This window comes from Danio rerio, chromosome 18 (genome assembly GCF_052040795.2).
Source record: "Danio rerio strain M-AB ecotype USA chromosome 18, GRCz13ab, whole genome shotgun sequence".
NCBI classification, from domain to species: domain Eukaryota; kingdom Metazoa; phylum Chordata; class Actinopteri; order Cypriniformes; family Danionidae; genus Danio; species Danio rerio.
Window position 1 is genome coordinate 20,333,089 of NC_141038.1, and position 23,001 is coordinate 20,356,089.

At 36.3% G+C, this 23,001-nt stretch overlaps 3 protein-coding genes across 3 annotated transcripts in view; 1 reads left to right on the forward strand and 2 right to left on the reverse strand.

Moving 5' to 3' along the window:
• Nucleotides 1–1,484, reverse strand: part of arl2bp (ARF like GTPase 2 binding protein) — a 7,081-nt gene extending 5,597 nt beyond the window's left edge. Inside the window, exon 1 of the mRNA XM_087291768.1 lies at nucleotides 998–1,484. The gene's annotated coding sequence lies outside the window, so the exon portion shown is untranslated. The remainder of the gene's footprint in view (nucleotides 1–997) is intronic.
• The window catches only part of dennd4a (DENN/MADD domain containing 4A), a 343,904-nt gene that overhangs the window by 138,294 nt on the left and 182,609 nt on the right, over nucleotides 1–23,001 (reverse strand). The gene's annotated exons all lie outside the window — the stretch shown is intronic.
• On the forward strand, nucleotides 1,125–22,763 carry arih1 (ariadne ubiquitin-conjugating enzyme E2 binding protein homolog 1 (Drosophila)). Its single transcript, NM_199758.2, is given in 14 exon segments — nucleotides 1,125–1,496; nucleotides 3,420–3,487; nucleotides 3,598–3,742; nucleotides 5,979–6,071; nucleotides 7,285–7,340; nucleotides 9,381–9,447; nucleotides 9,965–10,071; nucleotides 10,376–10,418; nucleotides 11,178–11,249; nucleotides 11,335–11,465; nucleotides 18,533–18,590; nucleotides 18,670–18,930; nucleotides 19,017–19,129; nucleotides 20,431–22,763. Coding segments are annotated over 14 exon segments (1,584 nt in total). The 5' UTR covers nucleotides 1,125–1,211; the 3' UTR covers nucleotides 20,516–22,763.

The following is a 23,001-nucleotide window of genomic DNA, read 5'->3' on the forward strand; positions in this document are numbered from 1 at the left end:
AGTAGACTCTATTGTGTTAGGAGGACACTGTATTGTGTGTTTGTGAAACAAAATCGTCAGATATCTAATTTGTTTCCCCAGACAACATTATTTTAAAAACATAATTATGCCCATATCTGCTGTTACAGAACCCTGCTGGAGCCATCACTAAAATCTAGATATTCAATCATGCACTGTGCAACTATAACATATGATAAAACAAATAATATTAAGCTGTTTTTGTGAAACAAACTATATACATGGTTAGTTTTCCGAGGCTCTACATTATTTATTTACAATGCAAATGTTCAATCATATACAGTACAATAATAAAGTAATAAATAAATAATAACTGCAAAATTGTGAAGCAAAATACACAAGTAGTTAATATAAATATGACCTATTATGTAAACGTTCAAGTCTTTTTACAGTCTATGGGTTAAATACTATAAGCCATGCATGCATACCACTAAATATTTACACTAAGGAATAATTACACAAAGCAAAACTGCCATGTCATTATGTACTTTTATGTTTTAGTTTGCTTTATTTAGGTAACATTTTATGCAATGTTAAAATGCTATTTTTTAGACATGTATGTAACATTGAGCCAGAACATATTTTATTTCAGAATATATTTAAATGTAAAACAACTTCAGATAATCTAACAAACCAATCTTTAGCACACAGACCGCTTAATTTTATTCCAATGTAAAGTAAAACACAGTAAAATTCATAATTGTGTAAATTTGACTGTGCTGTACTGTATTGTACTGACTGTCCCCTTTTAGAAAACGCTTTTTGAGCTGTGAGCTTTACATGAAAACTAAGATTTGTAAACAACAACACATGATTATCTGCATGGTAACGAAAAACTGTATATACAATCTAGGGAGATATTGTTTTTACTTAACCAATGATACATTATGTTGTTTATTATTCTTTAAGGTTTACATATTTAATATGGCAGCCGCCTAACAACTTTATTTTAAAACAAATCTTGTTATTTGTCACGCACATGACGTCAGCCGGCGTCGGCCCGTGACGCTGCGTCTCTTTGTTGGCCCAGCAGCAGCGTCGCTCCTCTGTTGTTGTTTTCTCTGCTGCTGGAAAAACTGGAATGCTAACGAGCTAAAGAAGTATTCTCGTTTGCTTCTGCTCTCCCCGCCAAAAGACGAACACCAAACTCGCCCCTGCTTGGCGTGTCGTTATACGGTAAGCGCGACCCAGTCATGGACTCGGACGAGGGTTACAATTACGAATTCGACGACGAGGAAGAGGAATGCAGCGAAGACAGCGGCGAAGAGGAGACCGCGGACGACACCCTGGAGCTCGGCGAGGTGGAGTTGGTTGATCCCGTTGTGGCCGGCGGAGAGCGAGACGACTGCGGGGAGACCGGGGGTAGCGGCCTCGGGCCCGGGCAGGACGAGGAAGACTACCGCTTTGAAGTTCTTACTGCCGAGCAGATCCTGCAGCATATGGTGGAGTGTATCCGGGAGGTCAACGAGGTCATCCAGGTAAGAGTTTTCAGGGCATCCCTTCGGCTCAGATCGGCCCGGATTAGCCGTTTTAACAAGTGAAAGATATCTACGCGGTTCTGGGAAACTTTACCCCCCGTTGACAACACGAGAGGCGTGAATAAGGACATCGGCTCTGCTTTGAAACAAACTTCTATTAAAAAACTATAGCTGTTATGCCTAGACTATAAATATATAGTCACGGCCACAGCTGTGAAGGAGTAGGTTTACGTCAATCCAGCCTTTTCAATGTCCTCAACGCGTCCAGTAATGACATAAGATGCTTATCCAGCTTCTGGTTCACCTGCATACAAAACCATACCCCTGAGTCCCATTTTAATATGCTTTATTAAAATAAAAGTAATTCCTGTTACAAGCACATATCTCAATGTGGGCATATAGTAACGAGGGTCGTGTCTAAAGAACAGTAATAGTATTTAAAAGCACTCCATTTAATACAACCCTCCTGTTCCTGTTCACACTAGCTAAGTAAGCTAACCATGAGCTAACAGTTTAAGTACATCAGCAGAGAGACTATATTCCGATGTGGTCATGTGTTTCGTATGTATTCACAGTTGGTTGTTGACAGTCCAGTGAAAAAGATGTCGTCCTCTTCACTATCTTTTTAGCTTAGAGATATGAGCTAGGTAGCGTTAGCATTTGAGAGTTACCTAGTTTCTCCCCACAACAACATGGCGGAACCGATGCTTCATCATGGCTGGTTATGTTTGATTAAACAGCACTAAAATAGCCTTCAAAGTGAATTTGAGAAAAGATTAATGATTGCTTTCTGGTGCCGAGTCGTAGCCACAGGCTGTCTCGTAAAGCTCGGCGATTCCACTCTGCCCGACGCAGTTTGATTCTTTGGTTTTGTTCCTGCTCGTTCATTTTCAGATTTTGCGTTAATATATTAGATTTGCACAGTCTATGCCGTCAGCAAATGTCTTTAATTATATTTACGTACTGTTCATGTGATTACTAAAAGTGACTGATGCTTTTATACTGGTTAAACCAATGTATCTGTTTGTGCACATTATTATATTAGAGTATGAGTTGTGTATTTGTCCCAGTATAGTCATACCTAATAACCATTTAATTTAAACCCAATGAAGACCTGGATGTAATCAAATCGGGGTAGCTGGAGATTCAGAAGGTTATGCAGGTTATCTCTTCCTACATATTTCTGGGCTGCTTGTCATGTTTGCACTTTGACATCTTCTTCCAGATAACCTTTTTAAAGGACTGTAGTACAAGCTTTGTCTCCCTGGCAGACAAAAATAAAGTCTGTTGTCTAAACACTGGGAATTGTGTCATTACTGCTTTGAAGGTCCTTCATGTCTCAAACTCTGTTAGCAGTTATTTAGGTGGTAATTTGCCACTTAATAATGACAGTAAACAGGAACTTGCAAGAAATTAATTCAACCATGATTTACATAAACCACTGTGTATATATAAACACATACTTGTATAAATTTTATAAAATTATACATGTATAAACCACCCGTACAAAAGCTCAATTTGATTCATAAAAAGACCTAAAGTATGTATTAAAAACTTCCCTTAAGGAAGGCATTTAAAGTGGTTTTTGGTCTAAATATGTGACAGTTTTTTATTGGTATATAAATTGTTACAGTGAATGACATTTTGGAGAATGTCTTCTGTAATTTATTGTAAAAATGTATGTTTTATTAATTTTATTTTTTACTCAATGGAAAACACAAGTGATCAAATTATAATGTGCAAATATATTTTGTATACAAATGTTATACAAATGTGTGTGTGTGTGTGTATGTATATATATATATATATATATATATATATATATATATATATATATATATATATATATATATAAACAAAAACATTGGTTGCTAGTGTGCTTGCTTTGTCTAAAATAATTTGGGCCCATTTCTCCTCTTTCAGAATCCTGCTACCATCACTAGAATATTACTTAGTCATTTCAACTGGGACAAGGAAAAGCTGATGGAAAGGTAATGGTTCTGTATTCTGTTTCCTCCCCACATATTTACACTTGCAACTGTTTTAATTCAATGCCAAACCAGAACATTTTGACAAGAATCTACTGTTTATCTCTTTGCAGGTACTTTGATGGTAACCTGGACAAGCTGTTTTCAGAGTGTCACGTTATAAACCCCAGCAAGAAATCTCGGACACGCCTCATGAACACAAGATCGTCGGCACAGGACATGCCATGTCAGATCTGCTATCTCAACTATCCTAACTCGGTCAGTGCCCCCCAGCGGAATCGCTTTCATTGCATCTGATTAATCCATTTTCATGACTGCTGTGCTGATAGCTTATTAGCAGGCTCACGCGGAATCTGTGCCCACAAATGAAACGGCCATTATTCACAGTTCTGCACATCCTTCATCCTGAAATGTGCTTCATTAGACATTTTGAGTAATTTGCTCATTTCAGCTAATATAATATTTGTCATTCTGAGCTGTCAAATGTTTGGGCTTAGTAAAAAGTTTTTGTGTGATATATTTGGAAGAAGTCTTCTATGGTCATCAACAGGGTAGTGCTATTTTAAAATGAAATAAATACAAATGCTGAATTTTCTGATGGGTTTTTAGAAACCAATTGGCTGATTTGGTGCTTTAGAAACATTTCTTATCACAGTTGTACTGCTTAATATTTTGTGGAAATCCGGATGATATTTTATTCTTATCATAAAGCAACCTTGCCAAATTTGCTCACACTTTACAATAAGGTTTCATTAGTTAACGTTAAATAATGTATTTACTAGCATTATCTAATAATGAACACTACTTGTATGGCATTTATTAATTGTAGTTCAACATTTACTAATGCATTATTAATATCAAAATATCATGCTTGTTAACATTAGTTAATGCACCATGAGTCAACATGAACTGGCAATGAACTACTGTATTTTGTAACGGTAACTAACATGAACAAATACTGAAGTGAAAGTATTGTTCATTGTTTGTTTGTGTCTGACTCTACAATGCATTAACTAATACAACCTTATTGTAAAGTGTTACCCTAATTTCTTTTAATGTAAAAAAAACAACGCACTGACCCCAAAACCTGCTTGGCTGTGTGTTTACCATATTTAAATCCATTGTTCAGAATTCTTTATCTTTTTTTTCAAATTGTGCATGTGAAATGCAACTGCTGCAGATTCCGTCTGTGCCTGTTTATTTCCAAGGATCTGTTGAAACGCTCAGCAGTGTGAACAGATTGTTTACCACATGGACGGGATGCTGTTGTATTGTGGAAAATGTGAAGGTGGTATGCTGTGTTATTTGGACATATCTGTGTTTTTGTGTTTGTCGCTCTGCGCTCCACAGTGTCTCCGCCGACAAGAAGGATTTCTAATGAGCTCTTTTGGCCGGTAATCTCTTCACTGGATTACTCAAATTGTGTTCAAAGCAGCCGAGGAGAGAAACAGACGGCTCTTTGGATTTGCAGGGGAATCTTGAGAAAAGTTGTGTGTCTGTCAGTGAAAGGATAGATTATGCGTGGCGTGCATGCATGTATTGTTTTGATCAGCTTTGTCGCGAGAGACTATCTGAAAGAAAACTCTGGATTAAGCAGCAGGGATTTGGAAACAGTTCTATTTATTGCTTTGAATCGTGACTGTGAGCTATTTAACTGTAACGGCAACTGGTGGACGTTCCTGTCTGCCAGGAATAAAGGATCAGCTGGGGTCACATGCTCGCTTCATCTCTGGCGAATTATCAGTTTGATATTGAGAGTATGGCTTAACTAAGAGCTTTAATCTGATTGCTGAAGAAAATAATGTGTCTGTTTATTAGGACTTTTCTTTCTGACCCCAAGTCAATTTCCCATTTCAATCTTAATGTGTTGCTACATAAAGCTGACCACCGCTCGGTTCCCATGAGATGTTCCCTAAATACCATTAGGGCTGTCTGCACAGTGCTGTTAAACTACTTGTGATGATGTTGTAAGCAATGCTCTGCTTGCGTCAGTCCTACCGCAAATATTAAGCTGATTTGTACTTGCAGCGTTGTCTGCTGTCCCCACAGAGAGCGCCAGGCGTCTAGTACCGGGGGCCTGAAACTATAAAACACACGACAATGAAACACTTTGTTAGAGGAGTAGATAATCACCACGGCTGACTCTTCTGTCACCTGTTCAGAACTGCTTTGTAAGATCCCAATCTGAGCCAAATCTATCGATCTGTTGAAGAGAACAAGGCTGATTGTGTTTCATGGACACACAACACTTGATAGCTGTTAGCCAGGATTTGTTTCATAGCTTTTTTTTTTTTTGTCATTTGTATGCCTGTGTGTTACTGAGTTGTTGAGTCACTGTTGCATGATCCACCCTGAAAGAAAAGCATTACGTATCAAGGCTATTTAATGACATGAATATGTTGAAATAGACATTTACGTTGTTCTCAGAACTTGCTTATGTTATAATTTGTCTCCTGCCCTAAATGTGGATTTGGTGTCGGTTGTTCTTTTGCAGTACTTCACTGGTCTGGAATGTGGGCACAAGTTCTGCATGCAGTGCTGGGGCGATTACTTAACCACCAAAATCATAGAGGAAGGAATGGGACAGGTATGTATTTCAGCTCTTTGGACATGGAGAGTTTAAATGTCACTGCCATGATAGCATTGAACAAATTATTGGTGTCATGGCAACTATATAACATATACATCTTTTTTTGCAATATGAAAGAAGATTACTAAACTAATCAAATACTTTAATATCTAGAGATGTCCCCCTAAACAAGTTCTGATCAAAGTCATTTGCTTTTCAAACTCTAAAGCCGAACTTTATATGTCTTCTCTTATTATGCTTTATGCTGAATTATTGCAAAGCTGTAGAGAATTTTGAAATATTGCTATTAAACTTTACTAAAACACAATACTTGGATCATATTGATGAGATTAAGCTCATTGTCAGAAAGTTTGATCATATTAAAATATGCGGTGTGCGCCAATTTTAATCACATGATTAAAGGGGCTTGTAAACACCTTAATGGCATTTTTACTGCACTGACTTAAGTGTGTGCTTGGATGTACAGAGATGGTCTTTGGTGTTCATGCCTGGATCACCACTAATATGAAATTCTGAAAGCATCACAACATCCCTAATTAAATAAAACATGTGGTATTTTTATCACCCGTAGTGTTTAAGGTCACATGATCTTGTAGATTTTTTTTTACATGCTGATTTGGGGACCAAGAAGTGATTAAAAATATTGCTGTTTTTTATTTTTGTAAAACAAAATCTTTAAATAGAAAACATTTGCTTAATATGGTGTCTTGAATTGTAATTCTTTATTGTTTATTATTCTTGCATTGTAAATGTCTATCACTTTTGATCAGTTGTGTATATATGCTTGTGTAAAATACTAATTGTAAGTGAATTATTTGCTTTTTGTCAACTTAGTATCATGTATATTAATATATAAGCAACATATTACATTTTAATAGTTATTTTTTATGAAACAACTATTCTAATAAATGGTTAATAAAATAACTATTCTACATTTTGACAGGTTGTCCCTCAGACTGTTTGTTTTATGTGAAATGTATATACAATGGTATTTATAACATTTTAACAGCTGATGCTTGCAGCCGTATCACCGCTAGATGCAGACTCTAAGTGGAGCCTGTTATTCTGATTCTGGTATAAATACTTCAGCTGTTTTGTTTAGATGTTGAGATATTTACACTGGTTCTAGCTGATTTGTTCTATTTGTAATCTGACATTTTGTCTGTTTTTCTAACCTATTGTAACACAATCTTGTTTGTTTCCATTCTAGACCATTTCTTGTCCTGCTCATAGCTGTGATATTCTGGTGGACGACAACACCGTAATGTAAGTGATTGAGAAATGAGTCATATTTCTAGAAAGGTTTAAAAGTGCCATGCAATGCATTGAAGCTATATGTTAATTGGTTTTGTATTTTAATGGAAGGCATGTGGCTCTCCAAAAACGGTTTTACTGGTCAATTTACAAGTCCTAATATGATATGCTTGCTATTGACCTTATTTGGAAAGGTTGTGAATATTAATGAGCTCTACTCTTATGCTCCAGCAACTCATGTCAGTGCCTCAAGCCCTCTTTCCACTGCACACAACATTTGGACACGACTGTCAGGATTTCCCCTTGTGGCAGTCGCATAGAATTTTTAGTTTTGTGCACCATGGGAGAGAAGCTGTTCTCGAAATAAAGTGCAAAAGCAAGAGCCATTATTCTCTGTGCGTAAAAATATAAAGTGGAGACAACATAAAAAATTATATTTTTATTACTTACAATTATGAATAGAAATGTTTTTTTTTAATATAGACCTTTTCTGATAAAAAACAAAAAACTAGTATTTCTCATCTCGTGCACACGACCTGCTTTGACAACACTGGAATACATCACATCCGGTCAGCTGGTTGCATACGGTCTAGTCGCAGGAGTTCAAATATTTCAACGGATCCGCAGCTCAATTCAGATTTGATTTTTCCACATACGGAGATGATCAGAACTCCATGCAGCTCCCAGGCTACTTTCCATTGAAATGAATGACTTCTGGTCTGTCGTTTGTCATGTGCAGTGAAAAGGAGGCTTCATACATGGTTATGTACTCTGAAATACAAGATATGTGCGATAAATAAATGTGCAAAAATAATCATACTTCTGTGTTAAAAACAAATCCTGTAGATTGCTTGTTAAATGACAAGTAATAAATAATCTTTTGAATTGAAGTGATGGAGAGATTTATTTTGCCTATGGGGAGAGAATGAGCTATCTCTATGTTGAGGTGTGGATGAAATGTATTTTAAATTATAATCTTACCCAACAATAGGGCTAGTCATAGATGTATTTGGTGTAGTTTTGGGCTTTTATCATATATAAAGACACAGGCAGGAATTAATATCAACACATATAAACAGAAGAGGTTAAGTTTGTTGGCATCTTTACAATCCAGAAAAATCATAAACAATCCACAAACGTGCATTAAAAGCTTATATTAAGTTTGCATGTGTTTGTTGTCTTATTACAATCACATGCAGAAAATATCCCAATATAGACGTTAAACTAACCAAAAGATACTTTTTAAACTGAACAGAACTACTTCCTCTTCCTTAAAGCTGGTCCCATTTTCAAAATAAGAGTCCCGTATGCATAGAAATTATAAAACAAGCTTAGATATACTTTAAAATGGGGAAAAAAACTATTATTGTTTTAATCTCACTAGAAAACACTACAGCCAGTGGAACTATGCCTAGGTATATTCCGATTTTTATACTATGGATCCTTTAAGTAAAAGGAATTCCACTCTCTTTCTGCGACCATTTTGATAACATTATATATAACACTAATTTTCTGTATGCAACTTGGTTATCCAAGCAATCTTTACATTCAAATGGAGTTTTTTTCAAGAATCACATCAAAAGTCATGTTATTGCAATTACTTTATGTAGTATTCTTCTAAGAATAGTCTGTCTCATTCTCACATTACCATTGTTATATGAAAGCCTAATTTAATTCATTCTTGGCTCCGCTATACAATGGTATGTGATGAGGTATATTATGATTATCCTCGATGAGTTGTAGTTTATTCCTAGTCAGACTCAGAAGTAGGACACTTTTACTGTCTTGCTGGAGGTGTGAGTCACAAAACGGCACCTCCTGTCGATTCACTTAGATTATTTTGGATTCGCACAGCTGTCTTAACCTACATTTGATCTCCCTGCTGCTTTTGTGATGCAGGTACAGGGTTTGATCCTTTTTATGCACTCGTAGCTTATAATGAATAAATATTGTATTTAGAAACATATGTGGTTGTATTTGGGTGATTATTAAATCTTAATCTTTTATAAGTTTATTAAATCCTATTTTTTAAACTCTCCGTTCTTTTCACAGGAGACTGATTACAGATTCAAAAGTGAAGTTGAAGTACCAGCATTTAATAACCAATAGTTTTGTAGAGGTAATACTTCATTTCATGATATTATTGCATTGTGTACACTTGTGTTTACTGAAAATGAATACACCCTTTGTTAATAAGCTCATTTTAAAACTGCCGCTTTTATCTTATCTTAGCATAAATCATTGAATCGGATTAGACCATTAGCATCTTGCTCAAAAAAATTCAGTCTTAGTACACAATGGAAATCCAGAAGTATCAAGCTTTAAGTAGAAAAATGGTCCAAACTTTTTGAGCGAAATGCTAACTGTCTAATCCAATTCAGTGATTTATGCTAAGCTAAATGTGCTCCTGCCAGAAATCAGCTGAAAGGACTAAGTAAAATGGTAAAATTCTGTTAAACTTTTGGGGACTTGTAAAATGAGTCTATTTCTAAAAAAGTGGATTGTTTTTTTGTTTAAGATTTCTTAATTGATAGTCTCCTAGTTTTTAATTACTCAAGACATTTATTAAATAACGTTCTATGGCACGAATCTTCAGATATGAAAGCTTAAATGAAATCTGATCTGTTCTTCTGCAGTGTAACCGACTGTTAAAATGGTGTCCTGCGCCCGACTGTCATCATGTTGTCAAAGTACAGTACCCAGATGCCAAACCTGTAAGATGCAAGTGTGGACGACAGTTTTGGTAAGACACTGAACCGCTAATGAGATCAGATGCTTCTGACCTCAGATCAGGTTTAGGGCTTCCACCAGCTCAGGGAAGGCCTGATCCACCCAGTAACACAAGAACTCATGAGACACATTCCCTTAACGCCACCGGTAATCTGATCCAGACATTACAGCTACCTGTTCATTTGGGAAGCAAAGAATCATTAGCGTCAGAGTCACTAGTCCTTGTGCATGTTTTCTTTCCATGTCATTTTACATATTTAGAATGACAAAACAAATATAATGTTTATACAGCTGATAGGCTTTTAATTATTTTGCAGCTTCAACTGTGGGGAGAATTGGCATGATCCAGTGAAGTGTAAGGTATGTTGAGGCCTTGTTGTGGTTAACTTTTGAGCCATTTCCATTAACTGCATTAAGCGGTCACAAAAAATAATGAAAAAGGCAAAAATTTCTGTATGGATGCACAAGGGTTAAAATCTGCATCTACAACTTTAATTGCACAACACTGTGGTTAGTGTTTAAACATAAACATCATTTTTTTGAACATTTCATTGTCAACAGTGCCATGTGTGGTCTTCATTGTTTAGCACTGTTTTGGCAGTTATGTCTGCCACACAAAATTGTATTATACTCTTCCATAAATACTCTTATTTATTTTGAATGCCAAGGCCTGAATGTGCACAACCTATTTTTTTTGTATTGTTGTATTAGTAGAAACCCCATTTTAGTGCCATTTAATTGACAGCACTGATGAAAAAAGTTTTTAGCATAGAAATTTTACTATAAAGCATGTTGATTTGAAAACAAGTGTTCTCTGTCTGAACAATGAAAGCTAGCAGACTGCCACCTCTTCTGCTCTCAGCATTAAGAGGCTCTTCAGAGACTCATCTTGTTATTGTGGGGGTAGTCTTGGCAAAAACAAAGGAAGCTTCAAGTCCCTTATGCTTCTCATATGGGGATTACAATCATCTTCCACTGAGAGAGACCATTTAACCCTTCATAAGCACTGTTGATACTCCACTTATATCTTGATGTAATATTCTGTGTCATGAATACATCACTTTAGTATCTCAAATTATTGCAGTAAAATGATTTATTCAATTGTTTTTTTTTTCTCAGTGGTTAAGAAAATGGATTAAAAAATGTGACGATGACAGTGAGACATCGAACTGGATTGCAGCCAATACAAAGGTTAGTGATTAAGCTCACTTTAATGTGGTGGACACTTCCCTTTATCATTCAATGAAGATTAATGGTCAAAATGTTTGTGTTTCAGGAATGTCCGAAATGCCATGTCACCATAGAGAAAGATGGTGGCTGTAACCATATGGTGTGCCGAAACCAGAACTGCAAAGCAGAGTTTTGCTGGGTCTGTCTGGGCCCCTGGGAGCCACATGGTTCTGCGTGGTAAGTCTGGGTTTTTATTGTTTTGTTGGTTTAATGCTTTTTTCAGCTAGTAGGGCCATCCTTTGTCTGTGTTCTAAACCTTTAACTCATATTTATTTAATATAAGCTCCAAGTAAAGCAATGCCAGATGTTACAGAAAGCTACTTAAATCAAACTACAGGTGTGATTACTTACAAGTGTCACAAATTCAGTGTATTGGTTTGATTTTTAAAATTATGCATCAATTCATTTATTAAAAATTGCTATGTTAATAACCACAATTTAGTTATTTTTTATGTTTCTGACAAGTAAATATGATTACAAATAGCAAATAACAAATGGTTGAACCAGTGCAAAAAAATAATGCAAATCAAATAAGTGTGTTTTCTTTTTTGGTTTATTAACATTAATGATTCTCAGGTTTATTTCAAGACCTGATGCACAGATCTACCATATTGCTATACATCAGATTTATATTAGCTGAATATGTTTAGATATGTGATGTTGTTTTTTAAATATAGATAGTATAATATAATTCTGTGCATCTAACTATTCAAGCTAAAGAATGCTCCACTAAAGAGATCTTGTTGTGACAGAAAGATAGGTGACTTGCTTTTTATGCACAGATATTTTTAATTGCATATTGATCATTTATTTAGTATAAAGCGCATATTGATTTGTTTTGCCATATTTTTACCTGTGCTTTTTTTCTCTGAAAGGACATACTCAAAAAAACAAAACAAAAAAAGGTCCTAAGAAAGAAAAGAACTAATGTATAGATTATAATATGACAGATTAATGAAAAAGGCACGAAAAGTTTATTTATGGCATATTTCATACACGATGGTAACTCAAAGTGCTTTTACATAAACAAGACTAACAGAAACAAGAAAATAAAAATCATTCAAAAAAATTTTATTCGATTAAAAACAGATTAAAATATGTTATAAATGAGTAATGTATAATAATGGTACACCATTTATTTACCATCAAATAATTTATTTTATATATAATTTAATATGTATGATAATCTTTTTTTTGTTAAAGTTTTTTTTATATATTGATCAGAATTATGATGCATTTAAAAAAACAGTAATAAAAAATAAATAAGATTGTTTGTCACAGCTTTGAATATAACTATTCAACTATTTATCATTTATCAACTTTAAATAGAACTATTGTTTAAAACAAGCCCTCCATAAGAAGCAGTCTTAGCTTATTAAAGAACTGTACCTATAAAACAAATAAAAGACAGCTGGTGATGCTGGTAACCTACAAAATTAAAAGGTGGAATTCTTAAAGGGGTGGTCCACTACGATATTATATTTTAAACTTCAGTTGATGTGTAATGTAGCTGTGTGAACATAAACAGCATCTCTGAATGTAAAATATTCAAAGTTTAATGCAAAGGGAGACCTTGATTTGTACAGAGTTAGCTTAGCAACGCCTACAATTAACGAATTTTGGGGACTACAAAAAATACTTCCGCCCCCTGTGAGATCACAAAAGTTCGTTATTGCGCATCCCACACTGCGCAGGTAAAGGCCGTGGCCAGAGGCGCTGTAACGTTACTGCAGAGAGAGAAATGCCATCCTGCTGTTTCCACAGAGCTGTTCTGTTTCTGTTGTTGGGCTTCCAAATGACACGACCCAAACACAGAAGTGCTTACAGTTCAATATTAATTATGTTCCAGAGAACTATAAAATACATAGCAAGCATGATTTGACAAAACACAGCTTCCAGAATCTCTCCCAGTTCAGTGCTGGATTCAGTTAAAATCTCCTCAAAGATGGAGCAAGGAGACGCTGTGAACTCTGAGTCATGACCTGTAAGTGTTTTTATTTGTTAAAATTGATCATGACATGTACAGTGTCTAACTTTAACGGTGTGTTGTAGCAAAGATGTAAACAACGGGAAATTATGGTAACCGCTAACGACTTAGCTAATGTTACAAATCCATATTTATCAAACGGCTGTAAACGCACACACACACATACACATACACGCACTCTTGGCCAGCACCTGCGTCTCTCTGTGTGAGACGGCAGAATTTCTCTCTATAGGCAGCTATGCTATGCGTTTTACAACTCGGACAATAAAGTCGCAAAAGATATGTGAACGATTCATGTTACTTACACAGGCATATTCCGCATATGCATGAAAGACGTCCTGTAACGCATTGATTTAAAAAAAATACAGCAATGATTTCCCAACTGGAGTGTAACATCAAAAACAAATCAATCCAGGCTCACAAAGGTCTCATCTCACATCTTGTGCTTTATTCTGTCACCACAGAAAATAACTTAATCCGAGCATGAGAGAAAAAGAACAATAAAAATCTCTCCCGCGCACATGCGCTTCTCGTGTTACAAATACTTCATCGTATACACGCATAAACACACTAAAAGGCACAGAAACAGTTAAAGGAGCCGCATCCCATTTTCACTCGTTACAGACACGTGTTGACTGACTGACTGTTTACACAAAACGCGCGTGCTTGTCAGGGCGTGACGTGAAGCCGATCGGCGTATCACAGCATATTATGATGATGACCAATCAGAGTCACTTGAGGGTGGGCCTTTTAGAGGAACTAGGAAATATGACAGTCGTTTTCATGTTAGCTGAGTAGCTGTGTATAATCAAAGTGAGATTTATGAAAAAATAACACGATTTCCTTCAAGTTAAACATGAGCACACATTGCTTTGCATCTTATTAACACAACCAAGCCTTAAAAATAACATTCTGGACCACCCCTTTAAGGCAGAAAAATATTCAATATTAAGTTTTTAAATGTTTGTTCTCTATTGTAATATTATTTATTCCCACTAGCAGGAGTGTTGTTGATCATCTGGCAGTGGTTTTTTTATTTTTTTATTTTTGAATTAGATACACCTTAAACGATCAAGAAAGCAGGCAAATGTGACTGAATTCCCCAAACTATCTCTCAGATGAACTAGTATGCTCCTCTACTACCTTCTCCCAAGGCAGCGTATACATATGATCAACAGGCTGCACTTAAACCCGAGAGCTCAAAGGCTAGCTTTCTCCTCCTCTTCGTTCCATGCAGTCATATGTTTACAGATCCCTTACAAACATCACTTATAAAAATCGAGAGTGACTCATTCGATTAGGGACCTCTGAAATTCAGCCAGTATAAAGTTCTGTGATATGTTTGTAAACCGTTTTTGTTGAAATTTTACATTTGTGCACTGACGTCTGACACATTATTAGCTAATATAAATAATGGCCAAGGTATTCTTTTTTTGTTTCATGCATAAGCTTTGTGTTTTCAAAGTAAACTCAAACATACACATGCACAGCACCATCTAGTGGATTTGCTCTGTTCTTAATCTGAAAGATGGGTGAGATGGGCAAAAAAAATCCTTTTGGTCGATGTAGAGAATTATCAGAGCAAATGTTGTACCTCCATATCTTTTGAAAGTTTAAAGCAAATTTTTACTCCTGTGTGGAAGTTGTAAAAAATCAAATGGTAAATTGATCAAATTTACTACACTTTTGTTATGTTCGTGGCTGTTTTTGCCACATTGACTTTCATTATAATGATACTTTTTATGACAGCATATAATAATGCATTCCTGTTGGGAAAAGACCAAATATATTTATATATTTTTTGCGTTGAACATCAGTTGCCAGCAAAAACCCCTTACTTAGACTTATGCAAAAAAGTTTCTGTCTTCTATATAGCTTTCTATTGAGTAAAACAGCAAATTATTGTGTGTGTGTGTGTGTGTGTGTGTGTGTGTGTGTGTGTGTGTGTGTGTGTGTGTTCGCGCACGTGCGTGCGTGCGTGCGTGCATAAGTAGAATACACTTACTATGTTTATCATGTTCTGACAGCTGAGGTGCTTTTTTTTATTTATTTTTTTTCTCAGACACATTAAGATAAGTGCATAAAGGTCTCTCTCACACACATATTCACACTCACACTATACTCCATATAAAGGGCAGAAACTAGCTTTTTTTTTGCATTGCAACTTACCTTTACCCAACAGGGAAAATCAGCAACAATAAAACTGCATGATTATATGGTGTCATAGTTTTGCAATCAAATATTTTTGACAAACTATAAAGCATTTTCCCAAAATATGTGTAAAAATAGGATTTTTCACGAAAAATCATTTAATTTACTGAAACACAAAGAAAGCTTTGGCCAAATTAAGACTCAAAATTGCCCCAGAGTAGATGAAAACATCCCCAACAACACACAAGGGTTAAGTAATTATTTACTATCACAACAAACATTTTTTGAACAAATGAGCATTTCAAAGATCTGATGTTCAGTAGTTATTTAAACATTTGTTGAGTAAACTTTAATCTTTTGGTAGTATATATCTTAACAGAGAAAGAGGTTAATATAATTATAATTCATGGTATCAATATTCAGTAACAACATCTCTGATGATTGTTTAATGTTTAGCTGAATCACAGAGTAATTGTGTGGTTTCATATGATAATGGTATGAAAAATACTATCCTAAATAGCTGGCATTAAAAACTGAAGTAAATACAAATCAACTATGGCAAAAGCTTAATAATAAGAATTACTGTCATTATATTTCTTTACAACTTAAACACATTTAATACGCCTTGACATAATAATACAATTCATGTGTATATCTCCCTATCCTGCTGCAATAGAATGATGCAGTTACTGTCACTACAATAAATCCATCCATCTAACAGGTTCATTCACGGTAGTGTTTCTCCTGTCTTTCAGCATTGTTTCACGCGGCTTTAAATCACAGAGACATTTGTGTTCTTCACCAAATTCAATCGCTTCTCTTCAGAGCTGCTCCAGTGATCAATTTTACAGCTATCCACTCGTAAATAAACTTAAACTAGCTTTGTGCTGCTGTTGGATGCCATTCAATTTAAAAGATGCACATTTTGTGTCAAAAAGTGTTTGGTTTCGCTATGAAGTATACAAATTATATTGAACATTTATCAAGCAGGTGTTCTTGTCTAATCGAGGAAAAGCTATATTATTGTTAGCACTTTATCTCCTAGCCCAACTCGCACCTGTTGTAGATACACCATAGCCGCGTTTCCACTATCGCGCCTAAAGCGAGCGAGCCAAGGCCAGTGGCGTTTCCACTGTCACTTCCGGGGCCTAATCAGGCCAAAGCGGGGCTTTCTTGGGGCCAGCAGCCGGCCTTTTTCGGCCCGCCGAATACCTTGGGCCAAAGAGGGCCAGCCGGGGCTTCGGGGCGGAGTGAAAGGAGAGGGGGGCACAGTTTTCCGATCGCACACGAGTACATGCGCCAAACACATAAACAAATAAATGAATAAATAAATAAGGGAAAGAAAACATTTGGAACAAATTATAGGCTGGGGTCTTTTTTGCATATGATCGCCCTTATGTTTCTCTTTTAAATGCAAGGCTGTTGCATAAAATGATAGTTTTTATAAGTGACTTTTCTTTGCTGCATCTCTTTGATGTTTCAATAACGCATAATAATCTTTACACCATATTAAAGACACAGCAGACAGAAAAGGTTTTCAAGAGGTTTTGTCAAGTTTAATAAGTGTGTTTTTGCGCGTTTAGATGCCTGTGTATATGTGTGAGACAGAGGAAAAGAGCGCTCCATTCATAGCTCTGTTGATGCCGCGCGGCTTTTTTCTTTGATTTTTATTGTTTTAATTTATTTCGGAGGTAATACACTATATGAATACAACAGAAAGACATTAAACTTTACAAATTTCATGTCCACTTTTGTAGGCTCAAAACAATATTGTCATGTCTAGATAAAATAGCCCTATATTGAAATAATTTAAAGAATTACAAATATCAGATACAATAAAATCACATTAAATAAATAAACCAATATAAAACTAACAAAAGCTATATAGCTATAACAATTAGGTACTATATCAAACTGTTTCAAATTTATATTAAACTTTCATTTTTCAAAAGCCTCTTTGAAAATTTTTTTTTAGATATTTTCTAAAATAAATAAATAAATAAACACCAGAAAATGTTTTAAATATTATTTATAAAGTATTTTGATGCAATGAAATTAATCAAATTATGCAAACAGAGCATTTTCGGGGTGAGTGAAAGCAGAAATAGGCGACCTTTTTTCTGTCTGCAGACGCGCAGCACTTTTTAGACGGGGAATACTGCAAATTCAAAATGTGTTCTGTGTCCTCAAACAAGTGTGTGTGTTTTTATATAACGTGGTAAAAATAAAAAAGGACATTTTAAATACATAAAGAGCTTTATTAGTGCATAGCTGCTGAGCGCAACGAAATATAGGCCTAGGCTATATTTTATTACGTGCTGCTCTTATGTGCTGAAACACTGAACACTTTCCTTTACTTTAGATATAATAAGCAACATCTTTAAATAAAGGGAATCACCTATTAAGTGTCATAAAGCCTATAGGGACAAAAATCCTGTTTCAGTTCTCTCCGAGCATTTGGGATGAATGTTGGACAGATTCTGTCTAGAGGATGTTATAAAATACATTTTATATCGAGTTATTAACAGAGAATTTTATATATATGGTGTTATATTATGGATGTGTGCGCTCCCTGCGCTGGGTCCCTCCGTTGGTGGCAAGACCACTGGATTTCGATGCCAGTCGGTCGGCGAGTAAATGAATATGATGAATGAAAACACACAGGCATGTGCGTATAGACATGCGTTGTACTGCTGTACAGTAACGTGTCATTTGTTTGTTTTGGTTGTCCTAATTTTAATAGTTTCGTGATGATGTGATGATGTGCTTTATCTGCATGATTCTCGCTGAAGTGTGCGGTTTGAGTGACGTTTGATTCGAGGGATGTTCTGAGGGCGGGGTTTGCGTGACGCGCTGCGAGCTACTAGCCCCACAGTGGAAACGCGACATGATTTCCGCCTCACTGCTCAACCTCCCGGGCGATTGGCCCGGCCTGGCCCGATATAAGCCCTGGCTCGCACTGGCCTGATAGTGGAAATGCGGCTCATGTGTGGGGGCCTGTAGAAAAATAAATATTCACAAACACTTCTGATGATAAAATTTACATCAAGAAGCACAGATGGCTAAATTACACTTTTAAGGGCTATTCTTGTGTTTTGACCCACAGGTACAACTGTAATCGCTATAATGAGGATGATGCCAAGGCAGCACGGGATGCGCAGGAGGTAAATAATGTCAGTCCATTCATATTGGTGTTTGGACATACGATATGGAGATTTGTTATTGATTGTTTGTGATGTTTAGCGTTCCAGAGCAGCCCTGCAGAGGTACCTGTTCTACTGCAACCGCTACATGAACCACATGCAGAGCCTGCGCTTCGAGCACAAGCTGTACGCTCAGGTCAAGCAGAAGATGGAGGAGATGCAGCAGCACAACATGTCGTGGATTGAGGTGCAGTTCCTGAAGAAGGCTGTGGATGTGTTGTGCCAGTGCCGCTCCACGCTCATGTTCACCTACGTTTTTGCATTCTACCTCAAGAAAAACAACCAGTCCATCATTTTCGAGGTAAACCAACCACTGTCTTTTGTTTTGTTGTTGAATCTTTAAAAAATGTGAGATGTTTGATTGTTTTTTTTTGTGTCTGCATACAGAATAACCAGGCAGATCTGGAAAATGCCACAGAGGTTCTATCTGGATACCTGGAGCGAGACATTTCCCAAGATTCCCTGCAGGACATCAAGCAGAAAGTACAAGATAAATACAGGCAAGTGTACAACTGGAGCCAAACTAGCATTTGTCTGCATTTGAACAACTGAGGTTTAAGATCCACTCCTAACAAAATGCATAGGAACATACACAGAGATATTTTTTATTTATCTCATAATTTTGCCTTTTTCCTGATTTATTTGTTTATAACTCGTAATTACGAGTTATTATCTGAGAATTGATTTATTTATTTTTTATCTCTAATAAATGTTAGAATACAAAAAGTTATGATGTGTAATGAACATGCAATTTTGGTTTTAAATCTCATAGTTCTGGTAAGATTAATTGTGATTAATCACATCCAAAATAAAACACAGCTAAACATAGCTAAACACAGTAAATGCACACATATTATGTAAATACAAACATTTGGATGTCAAACAATTAAACTTTAGAAATTATTTTAAGAAAAGAATGAGAATATGAGATCTGAGAAATAAATTCAGAATTGTTAGAAATAATTAATAATAAAATATTAATAATAGTTCAAATCTTCGTCTTCAGTTTCGGGCTCTGGCCTGTTTTGCACTCACACTATAAGCATACCGCGCCAAAGCCCAAGTAAACCGCGCTCTAGCACACCTCTTCTAACCGGGCCAGGGCTGGCCAAGTGAACCGTGCCTGAGCACAATTAAGAGAACTCACACTTCTCAAATGATCCGGGAAACGGGCTTGGGCACGGTTTAGATAGCATAGTGTGAGTACGCCCATAATGACCCCAAGGGTCGCAATTCAATGGGAAAAAATTAGCATGTTGTTGTTTTTTAATGTAAACTATTAACTACTGTTTTTATCTTCTGTAGGTTATGGATAAAATATGGTAATTCTAATAGTTCAATCAAATGAATTAGATTTTAGGAACTCACCAAGCAATTACCCCATTATCCTGCGACCTTCACTTTGGCAACCACTGTGCAAGAGCAAGTGCAAGATGAGCAGTTAATGAGCCTTTGTTTTTCCGCTATATCTGTTATTGGCTTCCAAATATGAGAAAACTATTATTGTAATACAACTGATAAGTCTCTATATAAGTGCATGCTTGATTATGTCCTTAATGTTTTAATTCCAACCTGTTTTTTTTTTTTTACACATTTTTTTCCGTTACATACACAAAAACTGCATTCTTGACTCCATTAGAGTCCCTAGACCCCATTTTGAAAACCCAACTATCATTTTATTAAAGGTGATGCAGAAATGACTTTTGTTGTTTTGCCAATGTGTACCACACACACTACAGAAACATTATCAATTTATTTCTTTGTTTCTAACAATCCAACACCATGCCGCTCCTGTGTTCAGATACTGTGAGAGCAGACGGAGAGTCCTGCTGCAGCATGTACACGAAGGCTATGACAAAGACCTGTGGGAGTACATCGAGGATTGAGATTGATCTCCGCACCACAGACTCTCGGAGAGAAGCTCCAGCCACTAGAGCACTGATGCAATGACCAGAGCAGCCCTGACCAGCTGCCTCCTGCCTGGCCAAGCCGCCCTGCGTTGCATCACTTCCCCAGAACAGCAGAAATTATATTTAAATTAGAATATTACAAAATAAAATATTACATGCTCAACAGTATTGTCAGCAGCGCAAGACTGAGACATCCAACAAAAAGGCAAAAATCTCTTCCTTTTGCTTGCATCGTAAGATCTTCCCCCTCCTCGGAAACAAATGTTTTCCTCCTCCTCAGTTACGTTTGTGGACGTGTTCTGTTTGAATTTATTTTAAATACACTTTTTTTTTTGGTTTGTTTTGTGTGTGTGTGCGCGCGCGTGTGTGTGTGGAAAATGGACTTTGGTTTTTTTTCTCAAAAATGGCTTTAATAATTTTGACCATGTCTGGCAAGCTCTGTGTTGTTTGGGTTGCTGAATGTTGATTGGTTGATTGTTAAGAAGGCTTCTTTTTGGCTTCGTGAAGAAAAAAAAAAGAAAACACCAAAAAAAAAAAGACGACAAAATCGGTATTTTTCAATTTGTAAATAATGCATATGCATGGAAGTTTAAAGAGTAAGAGTGGCATGTGTTTGCATCATTTTTAAAAGATATTTATCTTTACAAATATAAAAAAAACTGTATATTTGCTGTGTAGATTGAGTGTCTTTCCCTATCTTGGTTCGAGGTTTGGACTTGACGTTAAAAAGGGGGGAGTCTTTGTTTCTCCCTTTATTCTGCCAAATCGAGCAGATCATGCCAAGGTGGCGCTTTTCTGCCTACTAGAAGTCTTGTGGAAGCTTCTGGCTTTACAATTAGAGGAAAATAGGGGATTGTATGGTGTTCGCTGCTTTTTCCAAGAGTTAATACTTTGAAAACAGAACAGTGGTTTGCTGTTATCTCCCTTCTCCTTCTTAATAGACTTAGTATCGTAATATGATTTTAAGAGTTATATGAATAATTTCTGAGAGCCAAACTGAGTGACATTCACTCACATAACCTTTTATATTTTTGCTTTTGTCTCTCTGAAGTTCATTCTTCGCTCCCGACTCGAAAATCTCTCTGTCCGCCCAACATGCACATAGATGAAATTGTACCATCGAGCTGCTTTTCTTGACATCTGTTGTCTAGCGTTCTGACTGAGCCATTGACAGACAGGGTTATTAGGCGTTTTCCACACGATCGATTTGTTGTTTTTTTTGCACATGGCAGAACTAATAGTAGGAAGGCACTGTTATCTCCGTTTATTTTGTGTAAAATAATCCCACGTTTGCACCCGGGATGCTTTCCAAAGGGCCGTTGGAGTCATGATTTAGTTTGCAGGGAATATGTGATGTAACCTTCGTACTGTGATGTTGCATTTGTGTACACTTTGTTCATGGAAAAAAATGTACAAATTGTATGTGGCCGTCATTGAAGCACTGAAACCGTCTGTTCAAGTGGGATTCTGGGATAGACACAGGTGGGACGGTGTCATTGCAGAGCAAGTTGGCATATTTAGACAACACCAAAGTGTCAAGTAATTTTACTTTGTTTTTATTTTCACCCGCCCTCTCTCTCTGCTGAGGTGTGACTCATCAATTGGTTTCCATTTATCCGTTTTTGCTTTTCTTTCTACATTTTGAATGATAAATGCCCTAAAAAGCATTCTTAAATCAAAATAATAGCATTTTCTTCTGTTAGCCTATTAGTCTTTTTGTTTCGTGTGTGCTGGGAATGATTGCAATTAGTTTTTATCCAAGTGCTGAGATGGTCTTCCAGGTATAAACGTACATAATTCGACTATTAAACGAGAGGCAGATATTTCATGAAAGCATAATAAATATGAGAAGCTTGACTATTTATTTTGTAGCTCTCTGTGGATTCCATTAAAATGGGGCGAACAGTGTGGTCTGCAAAAACATGGGTCTGCTATGCTTGTGTGTGTATGTGTGTGTGTCCACTTTTTGCCGGTTTGCTTCTCAGCTCCTTCTATTTGATCATGTCCATCCAAATTTAACATTCACGGTAACAAAAAGCAGCTACTCTCATTTTGTTGAGACATCCAAAAACTTTTAATACTTTTCTACATGTATCCTTTCTTTACGCGATTAAATTTTCTTTTTTGATTTCTTATATACATAGTGTACAAATGTGTAAGAAATTAGTTGTTCGTTTTGAAGAAAACAGATATTAAAGTGCAAAATGTTGCAAACATTGCTTTAGTTCTGAGTGCATTTGTCTTTATTTCTGGTCTGTTGGGTTTGTCTGGGGTTTTTAAAGGGATAGTTCACCCAAAAAGGAACATTCTGTCATTATTTACTCCCCCACCTTCACTTGTCAAAGCTTTTTGAAGAAAGCTGAAAGCCGGTACACATATTGACTTCCTTTATGTTTTTCTGACTATGGAGGTTACCAGCCGTCTTCAAAATGTCTTCTTTTTTGTGTTCAGCAGAAAAAGAA